Raw genomic sequence first — 9,656 nt, 5'->3', positions numbered from 1 at the left:
ATGATGATGATGATGATGATGATGATGATGATGATGATGATGATGATGATGCAAAGGGATCTTATAGCACCTTTAAAACTAACTGAAAGAAATAAATTGGTACCTTGAGCTTTACTAGACTTCATTGCAAAGTATCTGAGGAAGTAAACTCAAGTCTACAAAAGCTCCTACTACCAGTTTCTCTCAAAGATCCCTTTGCCTCCTCATCATCATCATCATCATCATTGTTACTGTTATTATTAGCACTGCTTTGTTAGCCTGGCACCGATCTCGGCGGCGCCGCTGCCTTTCCACCCTCCGAACAACTTGAACCCCGTTAATAGGAACGGCTACTACACCGCTGGAAAGCAAACCCCCTTCTCTCAGGGAAAACGGAGATGCCCTGGCCCCGCCAAGGAGGACATTTTGCACCGCGAAATGGAGGACATGCAAGAAACAGGGAGGACGGGACCAAAGAAAAGCTCAAGACCCTCCTGATGGAAATAGGAAACCCATCCTTTTCGTCTGTGCTCCAAATGGAGGGCGTTTGGGAATCCCTCCCGGACAGAAGGCTGGGATGGAGGACGCGTCCTGGAAAAGGAGGACGCCTGGTCTACTACATGGGGCCTTGCATCGTGGGTGGCCCAAGCAGAGCGTTAAACCGAAGTGGAAGCGTAATAGAAGAGAGATGCGGCCGAGTGTTTCGAGCTTTTGTTTGGTCCTATCCTCCTTTTTCTTGAAGGCCCTCCATTATGTCCTCCTTGGCGATTAGGACATCTCTAGGTCCCCCGAGGAGACCCTCCCAGGACTCTCCCTCCGCTCTTCTCTCACTTCCACTCCTAAACATCAACCTATTACAGGTACAGGAAAAGCTACAGGGAAAGAGATCCCACCTCAACATTAGGAGGACCTTCCTGGCAGTAAGGGATGCTCCACAGTGGAATATACTGCCTCGGAGTCTAATGGAGTCTCCTTCCTTGGAGGTCTTTAAACAGAGGCTGGATGGCCATTTGTCGGGAGTGCTTTGATGGAGAGTTCCTGCATGGCAGAATGGGGCTGGACTGGATGGCCCTTCTTGGGGTCTCTTCCAACTCTTTCTTAGCCAGGGTCAAAATTGAAGGCACTTGGGACAGGAGGTCAGAAATGGAGGACGGGTCCTGGAAAAAGAGGACGGGTGGTGCCACCCTGTTCGGGATTCCCTGGTAGGTCTAGTTTTCCTTTACAAATAATGATGATGATAATGATAATATAGGGATCCTGGCTGCTAGGGGAAGAGAGAAAGCCCTGCCCCACCGACCCATTTCTGTCCCCCTCAAACAAAGACACACTCAGAGAGAGACACACACACACAAAGAGACAAACACACTTCCCTTGGGCTCCGAAGTCTCTTTTTCTCTCTCTGTCTGGGACGCAAATGACTTTCCCTGCAGCCAGGCTGGAGGGCTTGGTTTATTGCATTGGGAAATGCTTTCTCCAAATGGGGAAGGGGGGGCTTCGGGGGGGGCAGGGCATAGAAAGGGATGGCCCCCTTCTCTACAGACCCAAGGATCTCCCCCCTGAGCCTTTGGACAAGGAAAAGCATCTCCTCCCTCCCTTCATCCAAGCCTCCCCATCCTCGCTTGAAAGGTCACCCGAAGTAAGGGCTCACACCAGTCCTCCCATCGAGGCACCCCCTTTTCCTGGCCCTCCTCTCTGGGGTGGGTCTATGGGATGATCCCGGGCCCTACTCAGGCTTTACTCTTCCTCATAACTAGTCTTAGGTTTAGGCAAACATTAAGTCTAGGTTGGTTCTCAAATCATGAGAGGGCTCGAGATATATAATTTGGTATAGAATATATAATTTGGATATGGTACATAATTGGTGAGCCTAGACTTAGCTGCTGCCTAAATCAGTCTGTCTGTCTGTCTGTCTGTCTGTCTGTCTGTCTGTCTATCTATCTATCTATCTATCTATCTATCTATCTATCTATCTATCTATCTATCTATCTACACTATCTATCATTTCGAGCCCTGTCATAATGTGAGAGCCTAAATTTAGCATCTGCCTTAATCTCAATCTTTCTACAGATACATATACATTTACAGTATGTGTGTGTGTGTACACACACACACACACACACACACACACACACACACCTTGCCTAAAAGACCGCTATGAAATCCATGGGTTCGCCATAAATCTACAGGCGACTTGAAGGGGCACACACTCATATCGTGGTCACACACACACACAACTATACACACACATACACACACACATACATATATACACTGTATATATGTATATGTATATGCAGAGAAACTGAGATTAAGAATATATATATTAAATAAACCAGGCTATTAACGCATCTGTGTGTGCGACTTCAAGCTTCCTGTCGCTTTATGGCGACCCCATGGGTTTTGTAGGGTTTTCTTAGGCCAGGCATCTCCAGAGGAGGTTTTGCCAGTTCCTTCCTCCGAAATATAGCCTACAGCAAGCACCTGGCATTCCTTGGCGGCCTCCTATCTAAATACTAACCAGCACTGGCCCTGCTTAGCATCCAAGATTAGAGGCGATCTGGTGGCTTTCAGTATTTAGGCTCCGGCTCTGGTACCTTGAAGGTATGTAGGCTCTCTGTTATGAAACCCATCCCCTGGAATAATCTATATTTTGGGGGGTAATCCCAGAGGGATGCGGGGCATCATCCTGCCTGGGACTGTCTCTTCTTCGCCCTAGAGCAAAGCAGACCAGCCAAATGCCAGCGCAAACGAGGGAGGTGCCTTGTGGCCTGTGTTTTGGGAGTGAGTCTTTTTGCTCCCTGCCTTTCACTAAGTCCTCCTTTCCAGTCAAGAGGAGGAGGGCAAGGCTTGGAAAAGTTACTTCCCCCCTCCTTTTTAACGTTCTTTCTTTTGTTTCTTGGCGTGGCAGTGGCCAGGCTGGCTAGGGGATTCTGGGAAATGTCACACACATAGGCTGTTGTTTCCCAAGCCCTGATTCAGGGTCAGGAGCTGGGTGCCTGCTCTCTTTCTCGTCCGCTGGATGTCTTTCTGGGGGGGGCAGGGAGAAAGGCCACCAGTGTCCCCGAAGGGGGGAATGTGGTCACCTTGGGTAGTCCTACGGAGAGGACATTTGGGGCTGGAGCGAGAGAAATAGGACTGCTCTCTCTCTCTCTCTACCATGAAAGTGAGAGGCCTCCCCCTCTGATCGTGTGCAGAGTTCCTTCTGCTTCCAAGCGAGTCCCTTCCAAGAACCAGGAGGATTCAGGAGAGGAGGGCTCAGGAGGGGCAACTAGCTTCAGCTTCTTCTTTCTTTTCTTCCTCTCTCCTTCCTTCCTTCCTTCCTTCATTCATTCTCTCCCTCCCTCCCTCCCTCCTTCCTTCTTTCCTTCCTTCTCCCTTCCTTCTTTCCCTCCTTTCCTTTCCTTTCCCTTCCTTCCTTCCTTCCTTCCTTCCTTCCTTCCTTCCCTCCCTACTTTCTTTCTTTCTTTCTCTCTCTCTCTCCTTCCTTGCCTGCCTGACTCACCGCCACTTGGTCCTCCTGTTCTGGAACCAGGTCTTGACCTGGGCGTCGGTCATCTTGAGGGACTTGGCCAGGGCGGCCCTCTCGGCGGAGGCCAGGTACTTCTGCCGGTGGAAGCGCTTCTCCAGCTCGCAGATCTGGACCCGCGAGAAGGAGGTGCGCGGCTTCTTCCGCTTCGGAGGGGTCCGGTTCTGATACGGGTGCCCGATCCGCCGCGTCACCGTGAAAGGCGTCAGCGCCGCCGCCGCTGCTCCGGCCCAAGAGGCAGAACAAGGGGCAAGACAGAGGGGGGCAAGGAGAGGAGAAGGGGAAGGGGAAGGAAAAAGAAAGGGAAGGAGAAAGTTAAGATGAAGGGGAAGGGAAGGGGAAGGGAAGAGGAAGGAGAAAGAAAGGGGGAAGGGGAAAGGAGAAGGGAAAGGGAAAGTTAAGGGAAGGGAAAGGGAAAGGGAAAGAAAGGGGAAAGGAAAGGGGAAGAGGAAGGGAAAGGAAAAAGAGGAGGGAAGGGGAGGAAGGAAGGAAGGAAGAGGGATAGAGGGAAGAAAGAAAAATGAAGGGAGGGAGGAAAGAAGGAAAGAGAAGGAAAGAAGGAGGGAAGGAACAAAAGAAGGGAGGGAAGGAGGAAAGAAAGAAAGAGAGAGAGAGAGAGAGAGAGAATTCCAGTGAGTCACAGAATAAAAGAGTCCCGGAGAGTGGTGTCTTATCTGCCCTTTCACCGCCGCGGCCCAGTGCTATGGAATTCTGGGATCTGCAGTTTGGTGAGATACTTTGCCTCCTCTGTGCGAGAGCTCTGGTGCCCCAAGGAACTACACATCCCAGAATTCCACAGTGAAAGCGTTGTGGGGCTGCCTTACTCCCGCAGTGCAGCAGAGGCAGCCAGGGAGAGAAGGGCCATGGGCGCTGCCTTGAGCCTTGGCTAGCGTCATCTCCAGATGCAGAGAAGTCCATCTGGGTCGGGGAAGGCCCAGGAAACTCCCTTTAGGGGAAACCCCTCCGGTGTCACCAACTGGGACTCCCCTGGCCTTTTCTCCTCCCAGCCCCAGATGCTTAGGATCCAGGCAAAGTGGTGGGTGTGTGTGTTGTGTGTGTTTGTGTGCTTGGTTTCCCCAGCCCCTTCTTATGAGGTTTCCAGACTCTCCCCATAAACTCCAAAGACAAACTCCATGCAGTTCCAGATCATCTCAGGAAGGCTCTGGGAAAGGAGAAGAAGGGAGTCCAATCCTGGGGAATCTTGCAAGGAAAACCACAACAGAGAGACAACAACAACAACAACAACAACAACAAGAAAACTCTAAACTGAAGTCTCTTCCCCCCAAAGGAAAAAAATCGCCTCTAGCTCCAGAGGAGGAAATCTTTTTCTTCCAGAGGAGGAAGTCGGACGGAGGAATAAACCCGGTTTATAAATCTGCTCTGAAAGAAAGAAAACACAGCTCAAATGCAGACCTTGCCTTGCCATAGAGAGGGATGCTTTTCTTCCCTGTGTTTTGCTAATTCCCATTTTTAGAGCAATTTCAAAGGCTTTAGTTTAGACATTATTATTTTTTTGCATTTTGGCCCATTATTTTTTGTTTCCATTAAATCAGATTTCGGGGAAGAAGGGATCTCAAAATACCTAACTAGCCATTAAAAAAACAAACATATGTTGATTTATTTGTGTATTTATTTATATTTGTTTGTTTTACTACCAGTCTTTGGGGTCCAAGGGCTTCTGTTCGTCTATTTGTCGGGAGATTTCTTCATGATGACCCTCTCTGGCTCTCCAAATAATATATATTTCCCCCCATCTCTCTCCAAAAATAAATGGCTTCACTCTGAAGTGTCTCAACCCAGGAAAAAAAAAGCCCTATTTGGGCTTGTTTCCTTTCTTAGAAGGCAACCTTAACCTCATTTCTCTCTCCCGCTGCCTGGTTTCTTGGCCCTTCATCTAATAATCTACTTTCGATGGAGAAGGGTTTCCATCATCTTTTGTCGGAGGGGCATTTAGTCCTCAATTGGCTTCGCACCGTTTCCCCCGCTTCGCTTCCTATAATCGGATTAAGCGATTTCCTCGCCTTTTTCCCACTCTCTAGGAAGAGATCAGGGCCAGGGAAATGAAACGGCTTTCCTTCCTTCCCCCAACAAAACACAAAAGCTATGTAGTTACTAATGCTAATGCTAATAATAATAATACCCCAAGAGTCATGTCTCTTTTGTCATCTTTCCTTTTGTGTGTGTGTGTGTGTTTGTGTGAATGTGTGCCTGTAAGGCATCTGTCGGTTCAGGGCGGCCCCATGGGTTTCCTAGGGTTTCTTTCCTTAGGCAAGAGGCGACTTTGCCGGTTCTCGGTCCCCTGAAATGCATCCGACCAAACCCGACATCCCTCGGGGGCCTCTTCCCTAGAGGACCGCTCAGGCAGAAGCTACAGGTTGGACCCTGAGGGAGAAAGCGAGGGACCACATCTCCCCGTAAAGAAGTAATACTGGGTTAGTTCTCTCTCTCACTCACAGGAAAAGGACCCAGCATAGCATAGCATAGGGTTTTATTTCTTTAAAAAGGATGTTTTCGTTTCCCTTGAAGGATGGTGGGACTGGGCTTTGCTCTTTAGGAAAAGAGAGACAGTGGGGAAAGACACACCTGTAAGAAGAATACACACAGACACCTGTAAGGGTGTGTGTGTGTGTGTGTGTGTGTGTGTGTGTGTGGGTGGGAAGGAAACTTCCCAGGCGTCCTTCTAAATCTCCGGGTACAGCCTTTTAAAAAGGGAGAAAGGAAGGGAATCCCTTCCTTGGCTTTCTTTTTCCTTCCCTTCCTCCTTTCCATTCTCCTTCCCTTTCTCTTTTTCCTTTTCCTTTTTCCTTTGCTTCTCTTTCCTTTTCCTTCCCTCCCCCTCCCCCTTTCTTTTTCTCTTTCCTTTTTCCTTCTCTTCCCTTTTCCCTTCTCTTCCTCCTCTCCTTTCTCTTTTCCTTTCCCTTCCCTTTCCCCATTCGTTTCCTTTCCTTTCTTTTGCATTCCCTTCCATTCCCTCTTTCTTTTTCCTTTCCTGTCCTTCCCTTCCTCCTCCCCTTCCCTTCCCTTTCCTTTTTCCTTCCCTTCCCTTTTGGCTTTCCTTCCTTTCCCTTCCTTTCCCTTCCCTTCCTTCTTCCCTTTTCCCTCCCTTTCTTTTCCTTTCCCCTTTCCCTTTCTCCCCCCTTCCCCTTCCCTCTCTCCTTGCCCTCCTCCTTCAGCCTCCCCCCCTTCCCCCCTTCCTTCTTTTACCTGTGAACCTGTCCTTGACGAAGCGCCGGCTGCTCTCCATCCAGGGGAAGTTGAGGCTGCCAAGGCCGGGCACAGCTGGCATGGTCGGGATGGCGCTGGCGATGGGGGGCGGCACTGCCCCGGGGATGGGCCTGTGGGCTGGCACCCGGATCACGCCAGATGGGGCCAGGCTCAGGTTGACACTGTAAGATCCAGAGTCCTCGAAGGGGGGGCCCAGGCCCGGGAAAGCAGAGCCCGGCGGCAGCGAAGGGTAGGGAGCCCCGCTCCGGCCGGGACCTCCTCCTCCTCCTCCTCCTCCTCCTGGTGCTACTCCTGATGCTCCTCCGCCGGAGGGACTGGCCAGGTAAGTGGTGGGTCCGTCGGGGGCTCCTCGGCCCCCGCTTTGGGAAGCCGGCTCCTGGTCGGGGCTGTTCAAAATCTGATCAATCCCGAAGCTGATGGGCTCGTGCGGATGCGGGGTCTGCGTGGTCGTTGGCTGATCCATCCTCCTGGGTGGAGAGGGATCTTGGCTCCGAAGGAAAAGGGGGAAGGGGGGGGGGGGGGGGGGGGGGAGGAGGAGGAGGAGGAGGAGAGAGTGACACACAACACGCACAACACACAACTCCCCCTATGGACACGACAAAACAACAACCAACAAAAGAAGCCAGGGGTCCCCTTCCTCTTCTTCCTCTTCCTCTTCTTCCTCTTCCCTTCAGAGGAGTAGATCCATGGCCAGCCCTCCTTGGCACGACTGAAACTTTGCCAAGCGCGCTTCTCTTCCAGCTCCTGTCTCATCTTTTTTTGGAGCCCCCAGCCCAGACTTTGGGCTCCGGCGCATTGCCATTGGCCGCCCCAAACAAGCCTCTCGCTTCCCATTGGCTCCTGGGTTTCCATCAAAGCCCCCCCCTCCTCCCCTGCCTCCGAAAGGGATGCTTAGGGACTGTTCCGACATGACACCGCTTCGGAGAAACGCACAATGGGTCGGATTTATTAGGGCCAGGGAGCATCTCCTTCCAAATTGGGGGACCCAGGCAATGGGGCCAAGCTAAGCAATTCACCCTCTCTCTCCCCCCTTTCCTCTCTTCCCACCCTTTGCAAAACAGTCACACATACTGGACAGAAAGCCAGGCTTTGTGATGGCTGTGGTTGTGGTTGTTGTGTGCTTTCAAGTCGTTTCCGACTGACAACGACCCTATTACCAAGGCCACCCTCTGAGGCTGAGAGAGTGTGGGTTTCCATGGCAAAGTCGGGATTTGAACTCAGGTCTCCAGCGCTCAAACCCCTGCGCCCCACCCAAAAAAGCCTCTGGAGAGGTTAGTTTTGAGATGGTTGGTTCCAGTGAAAATAGACTGTTAAAAAAAACCCCAGAGTGACCAGGCGTCCTCCTTTTCCAGGACCCGTCCTACATTTCCACCTTCCCGCCAAGAGACATTCCAAAAGCTCCTCCACTTGGAGCCTGACTAAGAAGACTACATTCATATTTACAGGAGGGTATTTTTTTTTAAGTTGTTGTCTTGCCGCGTCCTCTATTTTGTCCCTTGAGCAGAGGTCCTCCTTTCTCAGGACCTGTCCTCCATTTCAACCTCATGTCCGGGAGGCATCCCAAAAGGCCCTTTATTTGGAGCAGAACCGAGAAGCTTAAATTTATAGAATCATAGGATTTAATAAGACTGAGCGCATTCAGTCTGCATTGTGTAATGTCCTCTATTTCTTTCCTGGAAGGCCCTCCATTTCTGCAAGGTCCTCTCCTTGGAGGACATCTCTGTCCACCCAGCTTGGTCTTCCCAATTCCAGAGATACGGGGGCCGCTTCCTCTGAGTAACCCCACTACTCAGTGGAGTAGCTCCACCTTGTTCATTCCTCTCTTTTACAATTCCGTCCTAAGTCGGGAACCAGGCCTTTCGGGCTTTACCTCCCAAGAAACATGGAACAGGATCGGACCTTTCGAAAGGGAGGCTTTTGCCTGGAATGGACCAGTCAGTCGCCTTCTCTTTCCAAAACCAGGTTCAGGAGGAAGGTGCAGTTTCCAGGGTCTTTTTAATTTAATTGGTTACCAAAATTAAAATCCATCCTCTTTGGAAACTGAGAAGGCAGAGGGACATTCAAATGCTTTGTTTTGTGCCTGAAGTTTCTTTTCTTTCCATTTTAAAAAAGACAGAATTGGAAAAGAAACACTTTCTATCCCCAGAATAAAAAGGCATCCATCCCCGCCTTGATGCGGAAAAGGCTCAGCTGAAACAAATTCAATTTCGTCTCTGTTTTCCCTCCTTCTCCCTCTTCCAGATCTACATCCCAGCTATTGAATACATTCACAATTCTTTCCCTTTCCCTTCTTCTTAATTCTCCCTCTTTCAAACCTTCCTTGCATTGCAGAGAACCACCCAGCAACGTTTATTAGCTGGGATTAATACTTATTAACTGGTATTAATCCATTAACTGGTATTTTGTTTGTTTGTTTCTCTGCCTGGGGGGAAAAAAAGAAACAACGCCTCTCCGCCTCTTCTCCAATCGGTCTGCCCAGAAAAGCAGGTTTTTGGTTTTGTTTTGGATACCCATTGCTGTCAACAACAACAACAACAACAACAGCAACAACAATTTCCCCCGGCTGCTTGGGTGAGTTTGGCGACGCTCCCTAGCGTCCAAATTGGACTAAAAAGCGTTAAAAATTAAATAACGTTGAGGATGCATTTACTTAGTTAGTCCCCGGCTTTTATAAAGGGAAATGAAAACAGGGGAATACAATTTTCCCTTTTAATAGGATGTAATGCTATTTGATCAGCACCTGTTCAAGGGCTGAGTCCCTGATTCAAGGAAGCGGAAAAGGGAGGATATTAGGGTTTTTAAAGCTTAGGATTCAATTACCGCAACACACTGAATAATTGAAAGGCAAACAGACCTGTGGAGTTGGAGGGGTTTTCTTCCACCGAAAAGGCCTCCCTTGCCATCCCTTCTCCACCCCAGGAACCTC

At 50.0% G+C, this 9,656-nt stretch overlaps 2 protein-coding genes across 2 annotated transcripts in view; both read right to left on the bottom strand.

The window, feature by feature from the left end:
* The window catches only part of TLX3 (T cell leukemia homeobox 3), a 14,975-nt gene extending 7,782 nt beyond the window's left edge, over positions 1–7,193 (bottom strand). Inside the window, exons 1-2 of the mRNA XM_042465070.1 lie at positions 6,710–7,193; positions 3,482–3,725 (exon numbers count right to left, since the gene is read on the bottom strand). Of these exons, the coding sequence (XP_042321004.1) occupies positions 3,482–3,725; positions 6,710–7,193 (728 nt within the window). The remainder of the gene's footprint in view (positions 1–3,481; positions 3,726–6,709) is intronic.
* FGF18 (fibroblast growth factor 18) overlaps positions 1–9,656 on the bottom strand; it is a 650,869-nt gene that overhangs the window by 264,170 nt on the left and 377,043 nt on the right. The gene's annotated exons all lie outside the window — the stretch shown is intronic.

This window comes from Sceloporus undulatus, chromosome 1 (genome assembly GCF_019175285.1).
Source record: "Sceloporus undulatus isolate JIND9_A2432 ecotype Alabama chromosome 1, SceUnd_v1.1, whole genome shotgun sequence".
Lineage (NCBI taxonomy): Eukaryota > Metazoa > Chordata > Lepidosauria > Squamata > Phrynosomatidae > Sceloporus > Sceloporus undulatus.
Note: the sequence above shows the minus strand (reverse complement) of the source record. Positions and strands in the feature narration are given on the sequence as shown.